At 41.6% G+C, this 26,817-nt stretch overlaps 1 protein-coding gene across 1 annotated transcript in view; it reads right to left on the bottom strand.

Moving 5' to 3' along the window:
* gpr158b (G protein-coupled receptor 158b) overlaps nucleotides 1-26,817 on the bottom strand; it is a 91,190-nt gene that overhangs the window by 37,609 nt on the left and 26,764 nt on the right. The window contains exons 3-4 of the mRNA XM_029642072.2: nucleotides 11,312-11,414; nucleotides 771-988 (exon numbers count right to left, since the gene is read on the bottom strand). Coding sequence (XP_029497932.2) covers nucleotides 771-988; nucleotides 11,312-11,414 — 321 coding nt within the window. The remainder of the gene's footprint in view (nucleotides 1-770; nucleotides 989-11,311; nucleotides 11,415-26,817) is intronic.

Below are 26,817 nucleotides of genomic sequence, written 5' to 3'. Positions count from 1 at the left end.
AGGGGTGTGTGCTTAGCCCCCTCCTGTACTCCCTGTTTACCAACGACTGTGTGGCCATGCACGACTCCAACTCCATCATCAAGTTTGCTGACGACACGACTGTGGTAGTCATTTGGTAGTCAAACAAATGGTAAATTAGGAGTTCTGGCACAACACTTGAGTTGCTTCCTAATTCCTTACATAGTGCACTACTTTTGACCACAGCCATATGGGCCTTGGTCAAAAGTAGTACACTATATATGGAAAAGGGTGCCATTTGGGTCACAACCTCCAAGCAGCTGTGTTCATCAATGCAGGTCCTGGAGGGTAGGAATCAGTAGATATTTTGGTCTCTCTTTCTTACCATTCAAAAATGGCAATCCAGTAACAGTTTACTGAAGTCCAACAGGATTTCGTGTGATGAACATTCTGGCACAAAATGGCTACCATGCATCCTCCAGGTGGATGCTCCTACAAATTGTATGTATCCTTTAACTTAAAATGTCTTGAAATCATCTCATAATGATCTTAACTAATTCAATAAAAGCCATTTTCAGTACGTTGTAGCATAGAAATACATTATAAGGGCTCAAACATGCTTATAACAAATAATAAAACATTTAAATAAAGTTATACCAGAAATCACAAGTGTATGAAATAGAAACACCAACCTATACCAGTAATACCTTTGGTGAAAAACATAATACCAGTCTTAATACATAATACCAGTTTTCTGGATGGAGTTCCCCTGCTTGACCCCTAACCCATGCTTCCTCCCACTGAGCCCTTACCTTGTTCCTGCGGAAGTGGTAGACCAGCACCATGGCCACTAAGTCCAGCAGCATGCAAAGGCCCTGGAAGGAGGCTACAGAAAGCCGGAGGGCCCCGTCTTCCTGAGCCAGGCAGGGTGTGTCGCCCCGGCAGTAGGGGCAGCCCTCACGGCACGGCAGGCACTTACTGGACACCTCTGAGGGGTCCTCGCTGTGAGCGTGACCATTGCTCTCTTTCCCTGGAAAGGGCAGATAGACAGAACATCGAGGAGATACAGTAGAGGATGATGTGTTGTGGAAGCATTGTGGAGGCAATAACATTGTGTATTTGAGTTACGTTAAAAAAAGTGTGTTCTCAATGTCGTTCTTTCTGTGTATAATTTGTACTGACCCCAGCAAGAGTAGCTGAGTGAAACATTCAAGTCAAAACATTTAGAACAACAGTGTGTGTGTGTGTGTGTGCAGTGCTGAAAAGATAGCCTTAGCAAAAGGAAGTCAACTTCAGTGGAAAACCAATCAAAGAGTGGGTTTTGTAATCATGCTCTCTCTTCAAGACCATGTATAACCTTCTGTTGGTGTTTCAATGGGTAAGAGCATCACTGAGTCATAACTGCTGTGGCCCTCTATAGGTTATCTGGTTATGGTTATATCACTAAAGAGAACAGGGGCAGTGGGTTGTGTATCTTCTCACAATTTGTTGTTCTGATTCATGTGTGAAGAAAGACCAGGGTTGTGTTGAGTGGGGGACACTGAAGAAAAACCTGTTGGGTAACACTTTACTTAAAGCCTACCCTGCAGATACAATTAGTTATAACTTGTTATAAGCATGTATGTAAATTCTTATAATAAAGCTTAAAATACTGTATGCATGTCAAGTCTTACAATGCATTATAACGGCATAATAATGCATTATAGTCTACATGCAAGGCATTAAGTTAAGTGTTACAAAAAACGGTGTTCTTATTGGAAGTTCATGTAATACCGCACCGTTTCATCCTACTGACCACAACCCAGGCCACCAAACCATAACAAGCTAAAAACGGTCTGTTCCCTGTTTTAGACAACACCCAATCATGTGGAGTGGACAACCCACAAAACACCCAGTCACTAAAACAGTGCTTCGATTTAGTGAAGTAAAGTGCTGCAGCGTATTTGCCAACAAACAAACAAACAAATACACACACACACACACACACACACACAAGGCATACTGTCTGTTAAGAACACAGTTACCAAGCGCAGGCTGAGATGACAATGTAGTCCCCAACTAAAGATATGCACACTTTGGATCGACAATAAAAAACTAAACGAGGCAAAGAACTGATAGAGAATTCAGCTCAAATAATCCCTCACTAAAAAGAGCCTAATTGCTAACAGAGACAACAATAGAGCCTCATCAGTCATACTGTTATCATCTTTAAAGCTCGCTATAAAACAGGTTTGGAAAAACCTGCAATCTGACTGGGTGAAAAGGGGTTCCAAGCCATTGACAATGCCCTGTTTTCCAAACTGTTTGAAGTAGACTAATGACTCACTGAATGAGTGCCAGTTTTCAAAATATCAATACGCCAAACTCCGAGCCCTGTCCAAAACAAAAAACATGGGGGACAATTTATGTTGCCTCATATCCATAACCAGTAGTAATCACAAATCAGGTTATATTAAAACTAAGACTAATCTAACATTTCCTCACCCAACAACATTGTCACCGAGGTGGACTTGCTAGCTAGCTACAGGATTTGAGTAATCTCAACTGTTTTCTAATAAAACAGCTCAGTTAGCCTATGTGAAGTGCTAGTTCGAGATGACAATAGCTAGCTTTCTAGCTAGACGCAGCTACACTCGTGAGCTGATGGCTGATGACTAGTTCATTTTCAGAAAAATTTGTTCATCATAGATACTTTATCCACTAACCACCAAATTTATGAGGAAAACTGACTGAAATGTAGCTGAAAAACAAGCGTCCTGACATTTAAATAGAGTAATAATTCCATCGTAGGTCAGTTAGGATCACCACTTTATTTTAAGAATGTGAAATGTCAGAATAATAGTAGAGTGAATGATTTATTTCAGCTTTTATTTCATTCATCACATCCCCAGTGGGTCAGAAGTTTACGTACACTCAATTAGTATTAGGTAGCATTGCCTTTAAATTGTTTAACTTGGATCAAACATTTCGGGTAGCCTTCCACAAGCTTCCCACAATAAGTTGGGTGAATTTTGGCACATTCCTCCTGACAGAGCTGGTGTAACTGATTCAGGTTTGTAGGTCTCCTTACTCACACATGCTTTTTCAGTTCTGCCCACAAATTTTCCATAGGATTGATGTCAGGGCTTTGTGAAGGCCACTCCAATACTTTGGCTTTGTTGTCCTTAAGCCATTTTGCCACAACTTTGGAAGTATGCTTGGGGTCATTGTCCATTTGGAAGACCCATTTGCGACCAATCTTTAACTTCCTGACTGATGTCTTGAGATATTGCTTCAATATATCCACGTAATTTTCCTCCTCATGACTCCATCTATTTTGTGAAGAGCACCAGTCCCTCCTGCAGCAAAGCACCACCACAACATGATGCTGCCACCCCCGTGCTTCACGGTTGGGATGGTGTTCTTCGGCTTGCAAGCCTCCCCCTTTCTTCTCCAAACATAACAATGTTATAACCCAGAGGACATTCCTCCAAAAAGTACGATCTTTGTCCCCATGTGCAGTTGCAAACTGTAGTCTGGCTTTTTTATGGCGGTTCTGGATCAGTGGCTTCTTCCTTGCTGAGCGGCCTTTCAGGTTATGTTTGATATAGGACTCATTTTACTGTGGATTTAGATACTTTTGTAATGGTTTCCTCCAGCATCTTTACAAGGTCCTTTGCTGTTGTTCTGGGATTTACATTCACTTTTCGCACCAAAGTACGTTAATCTCTAGGAGACAGAACGCATCTCCTTCCTGAGACGTATGATGGCTGCGTTGTTGGAAAAATGACTTGTGTCATGCACAAAGTAGATGTCCTAACAGACTTGTCAAAACTATAGTTTGTTAACAATTAATTTGTGGAGTGGTTGAAAAACAAGCTTTAATGACTCCAACATAAGTGTATGTAAACTTCCGACTTCAACTGTATAGCAGTCATTGCATTACTAGCTAGGCAGATAGAGTTTGTTCTCATTCCAGCTGTCAAGTCTCTTTATGACTCTGCTGTAACGTTAGGTTGTTTTATAAGTTCATTAACACACTCCAGACAGTGCTTTGCGCGGAAATTCCCTGGCAACGCACAGTCTCTCGTGTGTTAATGCTTGCTTAACACTGCTGACCAGACGGCATCCCCAGCCACGTCCTCAGAGCATGCGCAGACCAGCTGGCTGGTATGTTTATGGACATATTCAATCAATCCTTGTTCCAGTCTGCTGTTCCCACATGCTTCAAGAGGGCCACCATTGTCCCTGTTCCCAAGAAAGCTAAGGTAACTGAGCAAAACGACTACCGCCCCGTAGCACTCACTTCCGTCATCATGAAGTGCTTTGAGAGACTAGTCAAGGACCATATCACCTCCACCCTACCTGACACCCTAGACCCACTCCAATTTGCTTACCACCCAAATAGGTCCGCAGACAACGCAATCGCAACCACACTGCACACTGCCATAACCCATCTGGACAAGAGGAATACCTATGTGAGAATGCTGTTCATCGACTACAGCTCAGCATTTAACACCATAGTACCCTCCAAACTCGTCATCAAGCTCGAGACCCTGGGTTTTGACCCCGCCCTGTGCAACTGGGTACTGGACTTCCTGACAGGCCGCCCCCAGGTGGTGAGGGTATGTAACAACATCTCCACCCCGCTGATCCTCAACACTAGGGCCCCACATGGGTGCGTTCTGAGCCCTCTCCTGTACTCCCTGTTCACTCACGACTACGTGGCCATGTACGCCTCCAACTCAATCATCAAGTTTGCGGACAACACTACAGTGGTAGGCTTGATTACCAACAACTACGAGACAGCCTACAGGGAGGAGATGAGGGCCCTTGGAGTGTGGTGTCAGGAAAATAACCTCACATTCAACGTCAACAAAACAAAGGAGATGATTGTGGACTTCAGGAAACAGCAGAGGGAACACCCCCCTATCAACATCGACGGAACAGTAGTGGAGAGGGTAGTACTGAATTGGTCCACCCACACAGACAGCGTCGTGAAGAAGGCGCATGTTACGCACGCCTCTATGAAGAGGGAACGCAACACCCTGCTACAACTAAACTCTCTGTGAAGTGAGAAAGGTATGGACTGTAGGTGTGAGTAAGAATAACAACAAGCAGAATGTGGTACCGTTTACAAGGACTTTATTCCTTTACACGGTAATATGGGGAAAAGGGGCTGGACGGAACCAAAGCAAAGAAAGTAAATCTCAAAACCTCCCCCTCTCCTATCTTACCTGCCTACCCACTACTTACCTAATTTAGCACCACCTGGTGCCCTAACCAAAATACAGGGGGTGGTCCGCCCAGGTCTTACCTAGTGTGCCTAGACAGCGAATATGCTACGGGTATATGTATGCCCGCGGGCCTCTTGCCTAAGCACTCCCAAGGTGCCTTCCCCTTCTCCCCCTGGGAACAAATGAAACAGAATATTAAACAATTTTCAAACAAACTAACAAACGACATCAAATAAGCTCTATCTGAGCAACAAACTCACAAAATATACCAACTCTCAGCAAAATCAACCTCTAGCAAAATCTCTCAGAAAATCTCTCTACAAAAAGCTCTCAGAAAATCTCTCTCCTGAACAGAACACTGGCTTTTATATAGCGTCTGAGGGAATGTGTAATTGGAGACAGCTGCGTCTTGATGAGGGGGCGGGGTCAGCTCTCCAATTAGCCCTGGAGTTGACCAATCAGCTGTTTGAAGGATTTCCGGAAGCCATTTCCTGAAATAAACACATGCACAAACACAAACTACAACACATAAACTGGGGAACGTAACAGCGCAGCAGCGCCTCTTCAACCTCAGGAGGCTGAAGAAATTCGGCTTGTCACCAAAAGCACTCACAAACTTCTACAGATGCACAATCGAGAGCATCCTGTCGGCTGTATCACCGCCTGGTACGGCAACTGCTCCGCCCACAACCATAAGGCTCTCCAGAAGGTAGTGAGGTCTGCACATCACCGGGGGCAAACTCCCTGTCCTCCAGGACACCTACACCACCCGATGTCACAGGAAGGCCATAAAGATCATCAAGGAAAACAACCACCCGAGCCACTGCCTGTTCACCCCGCTATCATCCAGAAGGCGAGGTCAATACAGGTGCATAAAAGCAGGGACCGAGAGACTGAAAAACAGCTTCTATCTCAAGGCCATCAGACTGTTAAACAGCCACCACTAACATTGAGTGGCTGCTGCCAACACACTGACTCAAATCAGCCACTTTAATGGAAATTGATGGACATTGATGTAAAAATATATCACTAGCCACTTTAAACAATGCTACTTAATATAATGTTTACATACCCTACATTACTCATCTCATATGTATATGTATATACTGTACTCTATATCATCTACTGCATCTTTATGTAATACATGTATCTCTAGCCACTTTAAACTATGCCACTTTGTTTACATACCCTACATTACTCATCTCATATGTACAGTGAGGCAAAAAAGTATTTAGTCAGCCACCAATTGTGCAAGTACTCCCACTTAAAAAGATGAGAGAGGCCTGTAATTTTCATCATAGGTACACTTCAACTATGACAGGCGAAATGAGAAAAAAAATCCAGAAAATCACATTGTAGGCCTCTCTCATCAGGCCTCTCTCATCTTTTTAAGTGGGGGAACTTGCACAATTGGTGGCTGACTAAATACTTTTTTGCCCCACTGTATATACTGTACTCGATACCATCTACTGCATCTTGCCTATGCAGTTCTGTACCATCACTCATTCACATATCTTTATGTACATATTCTTTATCCCTTTACACTTGTGTGTATAAGGTAGTAGTTTTGGAATTGTTAGGTTAGATTACTTGTTGGTTATTACTGCATTGTCGGAACTAGAAGCACAAGCATTTCGCTACACTCGCATTAACATCTGCTAACAATGTGTATGTGACAAATATAATTTGATTTGATTTTGTGTGTCGATACATGATCGTGGACTACAGGAAAAGGCAGGCCAAACAGGCATTAACATCGACGGGGCTGTACTGGAATGGGTCGATAGTATCAAGTTCCTTGGTGTTCACATCACCAACGAACTATCAAGCTCCAAACACACCAAGACAGTCGTGAAGAGGGCATGGCAACACCTTTTCCCCCTCAGGAGACTGAAAAGATTTGGCATGGGTCCACAGATCCTCAAAAGGTTATCCAGCTGCACCACCGAGAGCATCCTGACCTGTTGTATCACCGCCTGGTATGGCACCTGCTCGGTATAGTAAGGCGCTACAAAGGGTAGTGAGTACGGCCCAGTACATCCCTGGGGCCAAGCTTCCTACCACCCAGGACCTATATAATAAGCGGTGTCAGAGGAAAGCCCAAAAAATGTTCAGACACTCCAGTAACACAAGTTATACATAGACTGTTTTCTCTGCTACCGCACGGCAAGCGGTACCGGAGCGCCAAGTCTAGGACCCAAAGGCGTATACCCCCAAGCCATAAGAGGGCTGAACAATGAATCAAATGGACACCGGACTACTTACATTGACCACCCCATTTGTTTTGTACACTGCTGCTACTCGCTGTTTATTATCTATGCATAGCCACTTCACCCCTACCTACATGTACATATTACCTCGATTAACCTGTTTCGCCGCACATTGACTCAGTACCGTTACCCCCTGTACATAGCTTTGTTATTGTATATTTTCTTAACTCTTCTAGAACTCCATTGTTGGTTAAGGGCTTGTAGGTAAGCATTTCACGTAAGGTCTATGTGCATGTGACAAATACAGTTTGATTTGATTTGATTTGATAGATGTTCTGGAAACTTCTGTCTGAAAACTACCCCTGCTGAAATAAAAGGGGGTAGTTTTCTTGGGATATTTTTTTTTTTTTTACAGTTTGCTATTTTCCCATATGTAGAGGTTAAAGGTTAAAAAAGCTATTAAGTGCCCCTTTAAGCTTCACAACTTCCAGGTGAGGTGAAATTTACCAAAATATTGATATAGCCAAATTGGTGGTAGGCTACTTTGAATAGGTACACAACCCAAATCATTGTTCAGGCTCACTTACAACAACAGTGTCATCAGCACATACAGTTGTAGTCGGAAGTTTACATACACCTTAGCCAAATACATTTAAACTCAGTTTTTCACAATTCCTGAAATTTAACCCTAATAAAATTCCCTGTCTTTGGTTAGTTAGGATCACCACTTTATTTTAAGAATGTGAAATGTCAGAATAATAGTAGAGAGAATGATTTATTTCAGCTTTTATTTCTTTCATCACATTCCCAGTGGGTCAGAAGTGAATATACTCTACATACAATACACTCAAATAGTATTTGGTAGCATTGCCTTGTTTAACTTGGGTCAAACATTTTGGGTAGCCTTCCACAGGAGGAAGGTAGAACACTTTTGGTTCCAGGTAGAAACCTAGAGGGACAGCCAAAGAACCCTTTGGGAATCTTAGATTTCTGTCTGAGAGTTGCTGATCATATTTATGCATAGACACCCTCTTATATGAACTCTCTTATATGAGTAAAATTAAGAAAAATCATTGACTAATCAAAGAAATATTAAAGGAAATCTTTTCACTTTTTGTCAGCATCTAAATTCATGGGGTTTGCCATGCCTTGGAAGATGAGACCTTCTCCCCGCCAGTTTTTACTTAATGCTTTATTTCTTTATGGTCTTGATAGTTTCTGGGAAACAACAATACATGAAATCGGTTTGTGAAGAATAACAGTGGCAGGTCAATTCAGTGGAAGTGGAAATGAGTATCTCTCCTACAATCCAAACTAAGCCGGAGAGATGCATTTGAAATATTTTTTTAATGACGTGTTTGTGGGCTTTTGAAGATGACTTTTACCCCTCGATGCTACTTTCAAGTCTCCCATTGCATTCCAATAAGGCTGTCACATCCTCAGGGGTGCTGTCTAGGAAATTTTATGAAAAGGCCTGTATACATACTAATACTTTACTCCATATGCCCTGGTGCTAACCTAAGTCTGTGCTTGCAAAGTCATCCAAGGTATTTGTACAGAGGAATCAAAAATAAAATAATTCTACCATCGTTCCATCCATCACCATTCCATCCATTCTTTCATCCCTCCAACCAACCTAGCAGACTAGTATCCTACAAACTGCAAATGAACAATGACAGAGTTGGTGGCGTGAGGTGGTGTCATTTCCGGTCACAACTTGCAGACTTGTTTACGTGCTGCTGTGCGTTTTGTTGCTAACCTTACTTTGCTACCTGACAACATTACAGTTTTTACTTTTTAATTACCGTTTATATTTTTAGTTTTTCCCTCACTCAACTTTTTTTTCATTCAACTTTTTCACTCCGGACGCTTTATCTGGACATGGTTCGTCAAGACCTCCAACAGCCGAAGCTAAGTAGTAACATTAACATGATGCCTTCTAATTGCAGTCGCTGTACTCATAATATACAGGAGAACGATCTCCTTACGGCGAGGATAGCTGAGCTGCAAGCCCAGCTTCAGACGCAATCGTTAGGCAAGGGTAATTTCAGTGTAGGAAAGGATGAAACAGCGTCTGTGCCACCAGTAAGTTCAGATAGTAGTATAAATCCCCTCGTACGGTCCCTGCAGCCGGATAACTTTCTCATGGCTTCTGGAGGGAAATGCTGTATGAATGCTCAACCGGTGTCACTCATTTAGCCGACAGAAACCTTCAACCGGTTCTCCCCATTAAGCAGTAAGTCAGAGTCTGAGGCCGAGCCTTCTCTGGTCTCTACTCCTCCCGTTACGGGGTCTGAGATTCCGAAGGCTCCTACCATTAGCTCTGACAAATTGAAAACCCTAGTCATTGGCGACTCCATTACCCGTAGTATTAGACTTAAAACGAATCATCCAGCGATCATACACTGTTTACCAGGGGCAGGGCTACCAACGTTAAGGCTAATCTGAAGATGGTGCTGGCTAAAGCTAAAACTGGCGAGTGTAGAGAGTATTGGGATATTGTTATCCATGTCGGCACCAACGGTGTTAGGATGAAACAGTCAGAGGTCACCAAGCGCAACATAGCTTCAGCGTGTAAATCAGCTAGAAAGATGTGTTGGCATCGAGTAATTGTCTCTGGCCCCCTCCCCGTTAGGGAGAGTAATGAGCTCTACAGCAGAGTCTCACAACTCAATCGCTGGTTGAAAACTGTTTTCTGCCCATCCCAAAAGTTAGAATTTGTAGATAATTGGCCCTCTTTCTGGGACTCACCCACAAACAGGACCAAGCCTGGCCTGTTGAAGAGTGATGGACTCCATCCTAGCTGGAGGGGGGCTCTCATCTTACTAACGAACATAGACAGGGCTCTAGCTCCCTTAGCTCCACAATGAAATGGGGTGCAGGCCAGGCAGCAGGCTGTTAGCCAGTCTGCCAGCTTAGTGGAGTCTGCCACTAGCACAGTCAGTGTAGTAAGCTCAGCTATCCCCATTGAGACGTGTCTGTACCTCGACCTAGGTTGGGCAAAACTAAACATAGTGGTGTTCACCTTAGCAATCTCACTGGAATAAAGACCTCCTCTATCTATTCCTGCCATTATCGCAAAATAGGGCTACTTAATGTTAGATCCCTCACTTCCAAGTCAGTTATAGTCAATTAACTAATCACTGATCATAATCTTGATGTGATTGGCCTGACTGAAACATGTCTTAAACATGTCTGACTGAAATTACCCTTGCCTAGGACCATGCCTCAGGACTACCTGGCATGATGATTCCTTGCTGTCCCGGATGTGTTACCTGTCCCAAACCTGCTGTTTTCAACTCTCTAGAGACAGCAGGAGCGGTTTAGATACTCTCAATGATCGGCTATGAAAAGCCAACTGACATTTACTCCTGAGGTGCTGACCTGTTGCACCCTCAACAACTACTGTGATTGTTATTATTTGACCATGCTGGTCATTTATGAACATTTGAACATCTTGGCCATGTTCTGTTATAATCTCCACCCGGCACAGCCAGAAGAGGACTGGCCACCCCTCATAGCCTGGTTCCTCTCTAGGTTTCTTCCTAGGTTTGGGCCTTTCTAGGGAGTTTTTCCTAGCCACCGTGCTTCTACACCTGCATTGCTTGCTGTTTGGGGTTTTAGGCTGGGTTTCTGTACAGCCCTTTGAGATATCAGCTGATGTAAGAAGGGCTATATAAATAAATTTGATTTGATTTGAACAATATCAACAACAAAACAGGGATTTTATAATCACTTATTAAACCTACATGAATAAAATAATCATGATGCCAAACCAATATCAATGAAAACGAATGCACAGGTGCTCCTTGATTTCCATGTTGTTCCGTCACACACATCTGCTGCAATAGCTCAAATAAAGTGATTGAAATCAGAGAGGAGGGAACAGATGCCACATGTTGCTGGGTAGGGAAACCGCAAACCTACTTGTGAAACCGTTGAGTGCCACTCTGCTAGGGTGGTAGAAGCCTCTCCTGCATTGGCACTTGTACTTGTCCAGCACGAATCCATGGCCGACAATGGGAGTGCACTAGGGAGAGAGAAAAGAGAGAAAAAAGAGAGCGAGAGAGAAAGCAAGAGAGAAATAATGAAAGTGTGTTTATATGAAAGCCAGGTAAACAGGATGGAGGCAAGAATGAAGGGAATGTGACTCAGCCTTCTGTTTGTGTTTCTTGAAACTCACAAAAAAACATGTTTTGTGTATTGCTAAAATGATATGAAATACCCTGTGGCGTTGTTACCGCAAATTCAGTCAAAAACGGAAATATTTGGGTTGGTTATATAATGTTGGAAAATGTCTATACGACAGAACAGTCCCTAGCTCTTACTTTTTTCCCCCTATTCTGGTCTGTGCTCTTTGAAAAGGCACTCTCATTTCCTATTCAAATCTCAACTCAATTCAAATTAAACTCAGACAGGCCTTTACTAACAGCCTTGGAATTCAGTTATTTAAACAGAACCTAGTTTACCTTCCTCAGCTATACGTTAACGTTTACATTGTGTAATCATATAATCACAGACAAACACTACAGCGGATGTAGACATTAATCATGACAACACAAGACCGGGTATTAGGTCAAACTTAAAGCATCCTGACGAAATGCCTCTACAACACTGTCCCATAACACTGACGTAGAATTCCATACAGTTCAATCAACTTTCCATAAAGACAACTGGCAGAATGTTTTTATTAGAAAATTGTTAAAGCCACATTCAGTCAGATTTATTTATCATCAGAGGGGGCCCACTACCAAAAACAATGTAAACCATATTACAGGATGCCATTTTCCCATGCAAATTTTAGCTCTTGATTTCTGCATTGCACATAACATCATTATTCAGACACTGGGAGCGATTTGTCTAAATGAACTCGTCTCAACCCTGTTATTAAATTAAGCGTATTTTCTTCTGACGAGCAGAACCCAAGCAAACGGGACGAATAATGATCCTGAGAACAGCGTCGGGGGAAATAACACACCCTTGCCAAGTTGAAGGAATCTAATTAATATCTAAATTAAGAATTAAAACCTGTTTGCAGAATTTAAATTCGCTGCATAATTCCAGCTTGGAGACTGGGTGATGGCTGGCTATGAGCTCATGGACCATCTGGATCGACTGGGAGGAAACACTTCCCTTAAAAATGTGCAGTTTTGAGCTCCGTCCGAAATAGATTTGCAATGATATGAATGCTCATGAATAGTGGATTATACAGTGTGTGTGTGATGGCATTACGTAGGGTTTGAGACATACATTGTATTTCAGTGGTGATGTAGAGAAACTGGGGTATGCCTTGAAGGAAGGGCAGTCAAACCTACTTGTTACTTTGAAGCATAAACTGTAGTGGTTTAGATCAATTGTCTATGAGCCTAGAGAACTAGCTCCCTTCACCACTAATCATATTCTACTGGGAGGAGAAGGTTTTGTAATGTCTGATTTGAAGTGTGAAAGCCTGGCAAAAACAAACAGATAAAACCTTGCTGTTAAGCTCTACTGTGTTTAGGGGAAAATATAATGAATGTTTTATCACCAATGTTTTGAGGAAGCAGTGTGAGATATCCCTTGGCAAGTTGATCAACACTTTGTTTCTTACATTCCAGTGGCGTGTCCAGAACATTTTGAATGGGGTGGTCATGTTGGGGCACATAACATTTCAAAGTGCCACCCAGAGTGAGAATTATCCTGTGAAATTCGGGGGGTCTAAAATGTTTTAAGGGGACCTCCTAATTTGTGGGCTTTATAGTAAAGACATCATTTAACTGTAAAAATGAATGACCTTTTAATGTGTCATGAACACAACCAGTCATGATGTTTTCATCTGATTGTCAAACAAATCACTTAAAAATAGGTTACCTGCGCACGTTCGTCTACTCCAAAATTAATCTACATCCGAACAGTGCAATGTGTACCCGCCATTTGAATGGAAACCGACATTATAAACACCATGTGTAATGACATTCAGCCTACAAAGTGGTGTGTATTGATCGATGCCAAGGGAAACCAGGCTTCCCAAAAAATTTGAACAATACAAAAATAACCCAACGTATACAATTATTTCTCATTCGTGTCTATCCGTGTTTCATAATTTTACTTGAATTCGGAAGAGGCTAAATCTATTTAACCAAAGAAAGAGTCTGAGCGAGGCCCCTCCAGGAAGTCTGAGATCTGATAGGTCATTGCTGAATATATTGATAATTTTGACCAAGATGCACACTGATAGCAAGACTCATAAATCTCACTGGAGAAAGCATCCAAGCAAAACAGCTCCCCTCTGTCTTAGTATATGTGGCCCATAGCTCTTTGAAACTTCTGGCACACGTTTACTGTGAACACTGGCGCTGTAACATCTTTAAATTAGTTTTAACAGTGGTCAAGTAGGCTACTGTGGCTATTTGACCACAATGTAGGACCTACCATCAAAAACAATGGAAAATGCCTCCCATAACATTTTAACATGGAAATAGCTGTTCTATTGTTCAGCCTACAGTAGCAGTCAATGTGTGGTGTTCAATGTACTGTAGGCCTACATTGCATGAGAGTTGAAAAATACATGCAGGATTTGACATTAACCTGTTTATCCGCTTGTCCTTTAGCATACCAAGTCTTGCATAGTCTGATTTGTTTCGGTATGTTGCATTGAAAGTGGCTAATATTGTATTGATTTGATCACAATTGCCACAGTAAAGGGATACGTTGAGACTGTCAACTAATGGGGAAAACTCCAGAAAGTTGAGTGAAGTTCAATCTCATGCTTCTCTGCAGGGGCTGATATTTATTTTGCAAGGCCTGGGCCACCCCCTGAACACGCCGTTGTTACATTATCTGAAAAATACTGTACATTTACTGGCATAAATAGTTTACAACTGTATTCGTTGCATATTGGTGTCAGAAATGGGATCCTGAAAATGAGGAACGGTTGATTTGAAAAGGGCACCGATTTGAATAAGCGAAACGAGTTAATGGGCAAGCTGCTACTACTATTGGAGCAGGCGGCAAAGAACTGGTCTCCCAAGAGGTTCCGAGAGTCAGACTGCACGAACTTCCAACATCTGCAGAGAGCGCACAAGCATGTTAATATCATCTTCCGCCCAGCAGGGGAGTGTGGGTAAATAAAGCTTTATTATGGATTTATTTTGTGCTTACGTTAGCTCTGAAGGAGAAACTCATTAAGATAACACCCACCAAGGGCCATGGAGCGCATGGAAGTATGCTTATTGCGTGGGATTATCGAAGTCAATGGAAGAATTTATAATCAAGTTGAAATAACATCTTGTGTTGATATGTGCTCAGTGACATGACATCTGTCACTGTGTCTCATGTTCAGGGTGCATCTAGAGCACAAATTCATCTCTTTAGCCACCTGCAGTGTATTTAAACGATACACATGTGACAAGGGTTGATGTGGTTCTTGGTTGTGCCATGTGTGTGATACAGTAGATTGACATGGGAGTTTGAAACTGTGCCTCAAGGCTCATAAAGAAAAAACCTACTCAAAAACTATATTTTGGTATTTTTTTTCATTAGTCCACTGTTGATACCGCCCCAAAATGTTTTGTTTGTCAGCAGTCAAGTTTTTTGCATCATCATGATGATGTGCCAAGTGACACTTTTCTTTCTTGAAAACTTGACTGCTGACAGTGGACTAATTAAAAAAATACCAACATATAGTTTTTAAGTAGAGTTTTCCTTTAACAGTGAATAACAGTACCTCTCCATACATCACTAATCAGGGAAGTCTTTTATACTGACTTGGCTCCAGGCTGGAATTAAATGGTGCCAGGGTCTCTCATTGTTCTTCTGGAGTTACGAAAATGTGTGAATTAGTCTTTAGATATGTCACAGTTTATTATATCACCTTCATCTTGTAAAAGGAGAGTGAAATAATATGTGATTGTGCCCATGCTATTTTGGTAACATGTTATTTCACATATTACCACGTACATGTGACAGGGCTAGCAGACGCTATTGTGAAACAGTCAAGAAAAGCGCAACCCATTAAATCTTAATTCAACCATGAGAATAATTCAAGGGAGAACAGAAAAGTTCACATTAATCTTGGTGTATGCACCTCGTTGTCAAAATGGTTGGAATGAGACTAGGATCTTACAATGACTTTAAAGAACTTGAGTCTATATTCCCGTGGCGTGCTGTCAACCAAATGCTCTAATCAGACAATATGCAAATTAGAGGGGGATTCCCTTTTGTGTTACGCCATTTGGAATTTCCCTTTGAATAATGTGTAGCCAGGTACTTACTCTGACCTTTACTCCAAAACTGTCTAACCTTGTCTCTAAATAGATTTTGGAATCTGCATTATGCCCCTCATCTTCTTAGCCACTTTCTTATATTTAACCCTGGTCTTTAATAGACTGGTGGTGGCTCGTTAATGGGCAAGGTCTTACAAAGTGCAGCAAGAAAGTCTACATTTCAGACATGCACATTAAAGTCCCCCATATCGGGGACTTTGAGCAGTTCTGGACCGGTTCCGACTAACATTTTGGTGTACATTCCCATGCCTTATAATGCCAAAAAGACCCATCTGTCTACTCTCTGTTTCCAGGAGAGTTTCCAAGGAGCTGACTTGAAGTGTCAGGTTTCAGACCCCATATTTGCATTGGAAGTGACGTGTCACATTTTCTAGCCTATCCTAGCACAAATAGATTCTCTTCCTCTAAGTGAGTGAGCCCAGCTTGCGAGACAGCAAATGAACGATGACAGTGTAGCGAGTCCAGCCATTCATCTCGCTGTGATATTCTCAACCCGATTTAGAGGTCTCAACATGAAAAAATACTACATTTCATAGAATTGAAAGAAGACCACTTTATCTTGGACACAGATGCACGAAATCACTGTGTGCTTAACGTTGAAGTTATAATGAGTCTGCACACATTTGAATGGTACCTCTGTTGACAGTTTTAAAATAGTGCCAATATTTTACTTCCACTAAGTACGAAGTCATTTATAATTTGATTGTTAATATATTTAGAAAGCATTTCAGTAATTTCAAGACCTATTGCCCCACTATTTTGTATTTTCATAATATTTGTACTATGTACTTGAGCTTGTGTCTTCAAAAATGAGTATCATTACACTGAAATAGATTGTGCAAACACTCCCTGGGGGAAAGGGAAGGCAGGGTGAGAAGTGAGTCAGAGTTGCAGCATGTAACAATAGACATTAATAGGGTGAAAGTCGCATGTTGCAATCCTTTCAGCTTCAGCTATAGCAGGGTTTCCAAACTCAGACACCCACATTTTGTTTTTTTCCCCCTAGCATTACACAGCTGATTCAAATAATCAACTAATCATCAAGCTTTGATCATTTGAATCAGCTGTGTACTGTAGTTTTAGGGCGAAAACCAAAACGTGTACCGCTTGGGGTCTCGAGGACCGAGTTTGGGAAGCGCTGAGGTATAGGTTTAGAACATTTTAGAGTGGAGGATTCAATAGTCGTATCTTTCGTCAAGAGATCATGTATCAGTTGGCTGGGACATGCCTTCAGAATGCATCGGAACCATACCTCCACATTATCATTGTATTGAATCCTAATTGGACAAAAACAATATGTGGTAATGATGTGGTAGTGATGCACATAACCTGATGTTCAGTACAAGACTAAAATGACAGTTTGAAATGGACAACCTCGTGGTGGCTTTAGTTACACCAAAGCGAGATGAAAAGGACCAAGTAAGACATTTTTGAAGGTAAAGCTCCAAGATAATGAAAATAAAATCCCCACCTCGCAGAGGGAGTTTCTCTGAAAGGTTTTGTGTTTCTTGAGATCAAATTTAATAGATTGTTTTGTGTGGTTTGTGGGCTTCCTGAGAAATAATCGCTAGTCTCTCTGTCCAATGTTAGTTTTCTCTGAATGCAACTTTCGGCAAGAAAGCGGTAAACAGGACGCTAGGGGAGAGAGAACACACTGTTCCTCCAAAATCTGAAAATATCCCTGAGATCATTAAACCGTGAAAGCAATCACTCTTTCCCCAGGGGTTCTGCAGACTGCAGCCTCACACTGAAATATGTCTGAGAAGAAAGGCCTTGGTCTCTAGACTCTCTGGAAACTCTCTATCGATGTATGAGACAGGAAGAATTTAGCCACTATTAGATGGTCCCCTACTGCAAACCACTACAGTGTGCGGTAAATAGGACTCGATGTTGGTTTTCTGGGAGCAGACTTTTCTCTAGCCTGAGGAGAATCCCATCAAGAATGTGGTGATAAGAAGGTGGTGAACTGAAAACTCCCTGAAGGGAATACATAGCCATTCTTCCTCATAACCTGTGCTTAATTAAATGGCTAATTAAGGGTCTCATTTGGTGATGTTTTAGCTATACATGCAATGATAAACTCCTCAAACACTGAGAGAACTGTAAAAAGAGTCCTTTCCCGTCACATGCAAATCACTTCAAACGGAAGAGGACATAATGGAATGACAATGGAAGAGGTTATAAAGCGGACACAGAGAGGAAAACAGACGTTGACATTTGTGTTTTATAAGACAGACGAGCCTCTGTTATCCACCATGGGCACTAGTGGGTGGTCACTGAGCCCCACACAGTCAGGTCCAGGAGGCCCAAGACAATTAGGATAAGCTGGTGTTCTGTTGACAGCCTCTTTAATATTGCTGTGGCAGCCGCAGAGCTGCAGACATTAGATTAGGAGTAAATGATGTTTCCGTGAGGCTGCATCCCTCTTATCCTGCCAGCATGTCTGTTGTCAGGGGAGTACAGCCAAAGAATAGGAAAGTGAAGAGAGGCAATATGTATCTAAGGCTCAACAATGACAGACCTTCCCCAAAAATTCAGGCATAAGGTATTTTTTATTCTTACTCACTACCTATTCATCCAAGTAGGTAATTGAGAATACGTTTGCTTTTACAATATGGCATAATAGGATTGTAGAAGAACTGAATGCAATTTGCCGGAAGTTAAAATTTCCAATTGCAAAGTGAATTGACAAAATAGGCTATAATGAAACGTGAGTGAAGACTGCTGTCGTAATCTTTTTTTGCCATTAATTAAACTGTAATAAGCTTGGACCTTTGTAGGTAAAATATCAAGTCTTTTATACACTCTAAAATGTGTTTAGTTGTTCCTGCTGGCAACAGATCGTTCTTCAGCCTGCACAGTGGTAACACTCATGCAGATCAATAGTGGCTTCTCATCTCAGGGTAAGTAACTGGGAGTTGCACGCATTTCTCTGCCAATTTATCATCACCCAAAAGCCCATTGTCAGAGGTGTACACCGGCTAAATGTCAAAGGACCAATTATAACACCATTATCCCAGTCCTGCCAGAAAACAGTTTTTAATCCGCCAGTTTCATTCTGTTTAACACCGTAAAACATCAGTAACACAAAGTCATTTATGCTCCCTTTAGTTCTTACTTGTTTTTAGCTTCTAACATGCTGACCACACTGCTCGCGTTACGAGCGTGAGCGTCGCAAAATAAATGTACACATACATGTTATTCCATAATTACATCCAAACTGCTTGGGCACGTCAACTAGCATCTGCGTAGCCAGACGCTAAAATAAAACATGGTTCTATTTTTGACACTTGATGTGCTGCAAGTCCTGCCTCTCCCATCTCCTTATTGGTTTTTAGGAGCATATACCCACGTGGGTGATTGAAAGATGAGCTGAGGTCCACACTCCAGTCCAGTTGGTTGAAGGAGGAGAGATTACTAGAAACTAACTAGGTTTACTCTTTTATCTGTGGATTAATTGTCGGAGTAGAGGACCTTGTGCATTTCAGGTAAAATAACAACCCAATGTTTATATCCCAGGACAAGCTAGCTAAATGGCCATGAATGTTTCATGCGTTTCGACCTGTCCCTAAATTAATATAAGTTCGTTTTGATATTTCAACCTGCGTGTCCTGATCGCATCTGGTGTGGATGGACAAAATCAACATGCGAGTGATGGCGTACGCAGATGCATGCGCGTGCTCGGTGTAGCCAGCATGTAAGCAAGTAGCCTAGGTCCAATATCCGAAAGTCATTTGAAACTTAAGTCTTGAGCTTATTAATTCCCAACATCTCTTTGAGCAGCCTTGCCTTATTCGCTAGTTGAGACATTCCATCCTGTCAGCAGCCATCTTGTCACATCCCTTAAGGTGTGTTCAAGACATCTGAGAATGTGTAGTATGAGGATGAGTGGAATTAATAAACAACAAAGCTTTGATGAGGCAATGTTAATTCACTCTCCAAGTCTGTTAGGGTAGCTCCATGTGTTTCATAAGGGTTCTTATAGCCACGGCTATAGCTGTGGCTTCCTATCATCGAGCTGTTAAATTGTCACAGTCAACCGGAAATGCAATTTGGCATTTCATAATGAGCATCTGTGAATGTACCATCTTCATTACGGTTGATGAACAGGCAGCTTGAGACTTCAGTGGCTTCAGCCAGAATAGGCTATGGAGGCCTTTTTGTTGGTTTACTTTAACAGGGAAAAATACTAATTCCCAAATAAAGGTTTGCCATACCAAAGCAGCCAACTTTTTTTGTTTGAAACTCCCTCTGGAAAGATGAGATACGAGGGGACTCTGACAGAACTCTATTTTTGTCTCTTTGCTTTTTCCTCCGCTTGCCAGTTTTTTTTATCTGTTGGAGATAAAATGGGGATGGATGTTCGTGCCTGCCTGGAACTATGCTACTCTGTCGGAGCCAGCACACACATCCAGAGACTGTTCAGCTTTAGAACTGCATTCACTGGACCATTCTGCTGTGGTGATAAATAAAACACAACCTGTGTGGTTCTCAGACTGAAAGGCCCCAACATTATAGAGTACAGCCTTTGTGCTTTATGTAATCGAAAATGACCTCAACTTGAATTCTGAGTGATAACATTGTGCATTAAGATGATTTTGACAGAAAGATTTGAAGTAATCCTTATGACAACTTTGAGAATAATGCAACATTGAGCCTATGGTTTGTGAATATTCACAGCAAGGCAGCCGATTCTTATTTTATTCTCCAGCACATAATAGGATGACTCGTAGAATCTGACATTTCAATTTGAAAGAAGTCAAGATGATGAGTCACCAAAGTGAAAAGTACAACAACAAAAAAACAGACAGGGTCAGTGATGCACTTCTTTTGATTGTGGTGGAACCGAAGCAGTTCTCATTTCAATGACATGAAAAAACATGAGTATTTTAGTGATGGTACATTGCAGGCACGCACGTCACAACGAGAAAGGTTTTGTTTATTTCTTTGCCACAATATTTTTTTTGTCAATATCCACTACTCTCCTCTCATCCTGAGCGAGGGATGATAAGGGAAGTGAAGGAGGCAGCTAGGTAGAAACATAAATATTTACATTGCGCCTTCTCCTGTTGTTGCGCTGAGACAAGGTTGAGACTGCAAAGCAAACCATTTGTTATTTTATTTTATCATTAGTCCACTGTTGATACAGTCCGAAAACATTTTTCATGTCAGCAGTCAAGTTTTCAAGATATTAGACTTTCAAGACAAAAAGTGTCACCATGATGATGCAAAATGAAGGGAGAGAGAAACAAAGAGAATGAGGTATTAACGGGTAGGGAAATGACTTGAAGATTCTGTCTCTGGGCTTCTCTGAAGTGTTACAGTTTTTCTCAATTGCTAAAACACAATTTCTGAAACCTTGCTTCATTTCCTGAAAACATTAAACACAAAACCTCATCTTCAAGCACTATTTACATAACCTCTGACTCCTCTCGCAAAATGAAATATTCGCCTCAAAACAGTTTTACCTGTGTTCAAAATCAAACACTGCTCTAAAATCATAAACAAAGTGATCAAAATGATATACACTCTCAAGCAGTCAGTAAACAATACACCGAAAAATAGAAAACACATTGTTCAAAACATACAATTCTCAGGGAGAAGTACATTTTTAATCTAAAAAAATATTCATATTTTTCCATCCATTGTCTTTTGATGAATGAAAACATGTTCTATCATAATAGCTCAAAATTGATCAGAAATTACTACTCTGCTTTGCTCTTTGCAATTATGTTTTTTTGTTCTTCCACCCCTTGTACCCCTATTTTTACAGTACTGTACCCTGCATCTCACAAATTTGTCCTTTGTCTCTGTGATACTGTAATTCTTGTTCTTTGTTGATATGAACCTGCAACCAGTCAAAATCTATTGAGCAGTCAGTACTGTTACAGTTTTTCCCAATTGCTAAAACACAATTTTTCAAACTAGGCTGGTTTTATGAAAATACTTAACACGATTCACAAAACCACACACCCAAACTGTAAAATACCTCATATATCCTGCAAAATGAAGCACTGCAACCAAAACTACATATAGCATTATCAAAATCAAACGTTTGCACGAAATGGCACACACTTCATTCATATTACCAGATTTTTGTCTAACCAACTACACACTGTTGGGCATAATGAAAAGCACTCTCATCTTTAGTATGCTTTGCCATAATACTAAAATAGTTCAAATTGTAGAAAATCTTCAGATGCACAGAAATATTTGCAGATACACACACATTTTTTTTACCATTTTTAAACCAAACAAGTCAGTGCAACATATGCACAGCAGATATATTTACATTGGACTGAACAAAAATATGCTCACAAAAAAACAGTAAACTGAAAATTGCCTGCACAAGAGGCATGAGCACAAAGGGCTGCCGGTCGTATACCTTCCACCGCCATGCCGAAAACAACTCTTCTATGGGGTTCAGAAACGGTGAGTATGGTGGGAGGTATTGCATGAGAAATGGTGGGTGGTCAGCAAACCAGTTTTGGACTGGGGCTGCATGATGAAAGCTCATGTTGTCCCATACTACAACGTACCGGGTTCTTTGATGATCTGCATCATTTATACGCTCTGGTGTTATGAGAATGTTGTGGAGTCTGTCCAGAAATGTGATAATATGGGCTGTGTTGTATGGTCCAAGGTTGGCATGACGGTGGAGGACACCATGCGTATTGGAGATGGCAGCGCACATTGTGATGTTCCCACCACGTTGGCCAGGAACATCTATAATGGCTCTGTGGCCAATGACGTTTCTCCCCCTTCTTCTGGTCTTTGCTAGGTTGAACCCAGCCTCATCTATAAAGATGAACTCATGTGGGATTGCATGAGCATCCATTTCCAGTACTCCCTGAAAACAAAGAACAAAAGCAGTCAATATGGTGTTATCCAGTACACTGGGAAACAATGTTGCGTGTAGTGTACTGCAGTCAATATTGTACTTACATCCACATATGCTCGTCTGAACTCTTTGTTTCTTTGAGAGTTTCTCTCAAACGGCACCTTATAAAGTTGTTTCATTCTGATTTGGTTTCGCGTGAGAATGCGAGCCAATGTGGACAGACTGACTCGTTGAATGTTGTTGAATATGGTGTTGTCTTGGATGATGTGGCTTTGAATTTCTCGTAATCTGATTTCATTATTTTCCAAAACCAAGTTTACAATGTTAGCTTCCTGTACCCCGGTGAACATTTGGCCCATTCCTCTACCATGGTTGCGTCTCTCAGTCCTTTAGAAAAACAAAAATATAGGGCTTGGACAATGCAGCCTAAAGATATTTCCCCCACAGTAGAGTAAATTCTACAGGAAATGTGTGCAGTTAGTGTATGACATCAGCCATTCATGAAGTAAACAGGTGTCACCCAACTGATACACTATGACATGGGGTGTACTACATAGTGTGAAATAAATTTTGGTTACATACCTGTACTCCAGTCTAAATGTCCGGATGACAGAGGCGACAGTAAAACGGCTCAAGTTGGGCTGCACTCTCTGTCCAGCCTCTCGCATTGTCAGCCCATGGTTGATGACATGATCAACTACGGTTGCTCTGATTTCATTTGAAAGATGTTGTCTTCTTTGGCAATGAACTCCTCTACCAGCTCTACCCATACCTCTCACTCTTCCTCCCCCTGTCATTCTCACCCTCCCTCTTCCTCTCTCTGCAACGGCTTCCATTGTTGTTGTAAAACAAAAGGTGCTCACCTGTGTTTTTTTCATAGTGCTTACTTCCTGATTGAAGTGGTAACAATGAACCATTGAGGTGTTTGGCCAGGTGGCACATGTATTGGCCAATTAGCTCATGTAGTGTAATTTTGAATGGCAGTGTTTTGAGATGGCAAACATGTGACTTTATGTCAGATTGTTGTGTCTTATGCAGAGAACCGTGTGCAGTGCATTTAAAAAGTGCCATTTTGAATTGCAAAATGTGTGTTAAGCAGAAAATGTGTTTAGACTTTTGGAGACTTGAGAAGAGGTTTTGCTCTCTGTTTAAATAATTGTGCTGTGCATGTCATTTTAGTGTGTTGGCAATTGGAAAAAACTGTAATAAATGGAAAGCACAATGTTCAGGGCCATACAATTTGTCCATTGTACAGTATACAGCCTACAATGCACTGTACTACAGTATACAATAACAACCCAATTTGTCCCAAAAGGGACAAAAATCTAAGGAGTAAACATGTGATCAATGTGCTTCTTCTTGTCTTTGGGCTGGGTCAGGCCAGAGCACTTCGTTGACATCACAAGCAATATTGTCCCTCCTGAGGCAACGGGGGAAGAAGCCTCTTGTGTGCCATGTCCAGCCCTGACATGATTCCTCACCTATATCACTACATGCTAAATCCATGCCTTGCAGCAGATTTACTCTGGTGTAGGGTTGTCTATCATACACTTTCCATCTCCAAGAGGAGAAAAACTCCTCAATCGGATTCTGGAAAGGCGAGTATGGAGGGAGGTACAAGTTCATAAACTGCCCATTGATGTTAAACCATTCCCTTACCTGAGCAGCTCATTGGAAACTGACATTGTCCCACACTATCACATAGGTGGGAATGGGATTCTCATTTAGCTCTTGACCCTGTTGCTCAAATAAAATCTCTCTTAGATTGGCAATAAATCTTAGAAGGTGCTGGGTGTTATATGGCCCGAGTGTAACATGGTGATGTCGAACACCATGGTTGCTGATAGCACCTCGTTGACCAGGGACTTCAACAATGGTCCGCTGTCCAATCATGTTTGGGCCTCTCCTTCTCCTCTTTGTTAGATTGAAGCCTGCTTCAACGACAAAGATGAACTCATGGGGTCTGTCCAAGGACTCCAAGTCAAATATTGTCTGTGTAGGAATAAAATATACTGTATGTAGGATTTTGTCGTACAGAAACAGTGCTATACTGTAGAGTACAATCTGGCTTCTGATTCACATACATTGTATGTACTGAAGAGTAATGTCATTCACATAGTACTGTAGACAATCTGAATTACAGTAAATGTTTCTGAGCTTGCAGTTCTTTCACCCTTGGTGAGTTGCGCTCAAAAGGTACTCTGTATCCTTGTTTCATTCGCATCCTGTTACGATTGTGGAAATAATGTTTTGTATCACCCGTTCCTGGATTTCTCTGAGTTGTATTGCATTATCTTGAAGGACCATGCCAACTATAACGGCCTCTTGCTCCCGATTGAATATAGCTGTCCTTCCATCTGCATGTTGCAGCCTTGCAATTCTACAAAAAGTAGTTGTGCAGTTACAAAACATATTCATGCAGTACAATACATACAGTGATTAACTTAAAAAATGTCTATTGAAACAGCTGCATATAGTGTAGTACAGTAAATTTGCAATTACAAAAATACAGTAGTATACTGTACCTGTTCTCTTCTCTGAATGTCCTTACTATGGTGGACACAGAAAATCGGCACAAATTGGGTTGCACTCTAAGTCCTGCTTCCCTCATTGTCAGTCCATGGACAAGAACATGGTCTATAACTGTTGCTCGAATTTCATCAGATATTTCCACTCTTTGTCTTCCTCTTCTTCTTCATCCTCCTCTTCCTCTTTCTTGCCCTCCTCCCCCTCTTCCTCCTCGTCGCCCACCTCGCATACGCACTCGTCCTCTCACATTGTTTCTTCTATCCATTCTATCCTGAAAAGTCTAAGTGAGATCTGCAAATTGTGTTTTACCATGTGAAATGGTTTAAGGTATTAAAAACAGACTGCATAATTAGCTAAATGAGTCCAGGCAACTGAGAACTTTGTTCAGCCAATGGGTTTTAGTGTTTTAGCAATTGAGAAAAACTGTAAGTGCCTCCATGAAGATGGAGAGGGAAAGAGAGAGAGAAGAAACTGCAGATGAATAGAGGAAGGGAGGAATGGAGGAGAGTCGAAGGCGGACTACCCTCCTTAGCTGTCACAGCAGCTCATGCTCATAAGCAAAACGACCACTTTGAAGCTGTTTTATCTCCATCGCCAGGTTTCAGAGGATTTGCAGGGAAAACACACACACACACACCTAATACAGACTCAAAACATTCTTAACTCCCATTAATTACATATGCTACAGTCCTTTTGTAACATACTTCCCTACAACAGAGGATCCATAATGCATGAGCGCTTGTGTTTGTTTTCTTAACACAGGCACTTCCTATGCATGCTCCCTGTTTCGGGGCAAATGAGAAAAGGGCAACAGCAGCTCCTCTGCATGAAGTAGTAGATGTGTGGATGGAACCACAAGTAAAAGTTCATACACAAAATGTCCAGATGATAGCAAGTCAGGTTGTGGCACACATAGATACTGACCCTATGGGGAACTTTTGGCATACCATGTCATGTAATGACATCGTTTTCTGGTTGTAAACTGGTTGTCTGGTTGAGAAGGCGTCAGACAACCAGAATAACCAACAGCTCTCTGTTACAACCAGATAACCACATAAAATAGTTGCCACAAAGTTGCACGTTGTGTGTAGGGAATATTTTGGTTATTTGTCGGTCCATGACAGCTCCCCTGCGTCAGGATAGAGCAGCAAATCGCTCTTTTAAGGGAGGTATCTTGGGTAGCGCCTGAGGAGGTCTTTGTAGTCTTTGGGGACTTGATGAGCCCTGCATACGATTTCTATAGCTATTCAACAAACATGTTGGTCTGATAATAATATCCCATTGGGCAAAACTGGTTGCAACATTGTCAGGCTTAAAGGGAAATTTTGTTAACGTTTTTTATGACGTCTTTCCCATGATGTCTTGATCTTGCTATGACAAATATGTCGTTACCTGGTTTATACAGAGACCAATTGGCTATAATCTGGTTCTATTATGTCTTCTCAACCAAAAAGGCAGTTTGCAACCAGATAACCATGTTGCAACTGTAGGATAATAGAGATAATAGGGGGGAATTGGGCCAATGAGTCATGAATAGGTAGAAGCACTGAGATACTGAATGGGGGAAAGTAGAGAAGATAATACAACAAGTAAGAGAAGAGGACAGGGAGCTTCAAAAACAGATACAATTAAACCAGCTCAGGTTTTGGCCTTGACATAGGCTTACTAATATCACCTATGTGAACGTGTTCATCCTTAATTATTTTCCAGCTAGAGCACAAAACCCCAAAATCAACAGCTAACCCTTTCGTAGGGTGCCCCGCCTGAACAATGCTAAGTGAAACACTAATGTGATTTAG

This window comes from Oncorhynchus nerka, linkage group LG9b (genome assembly GCF_034236695.1).
Source record: "Oncorhynchus nerka isolate Pitt River linkage group LG9b, Oner_Uvic_2.0, whole genome shotgun sequence".
NCBI classification, from domain to species: domain Eukaryota; kingdom Metazoa; phylum Chordata; class Actinopteri; order Salmoniformes; family Salmonidae; genus Oncorhynchus; species Oncorhynchus nerka.
Note: the sequence above shows the minus strand (reverse complement) of the source record. Positions and strands in the feature narration are given on the sequence as shown.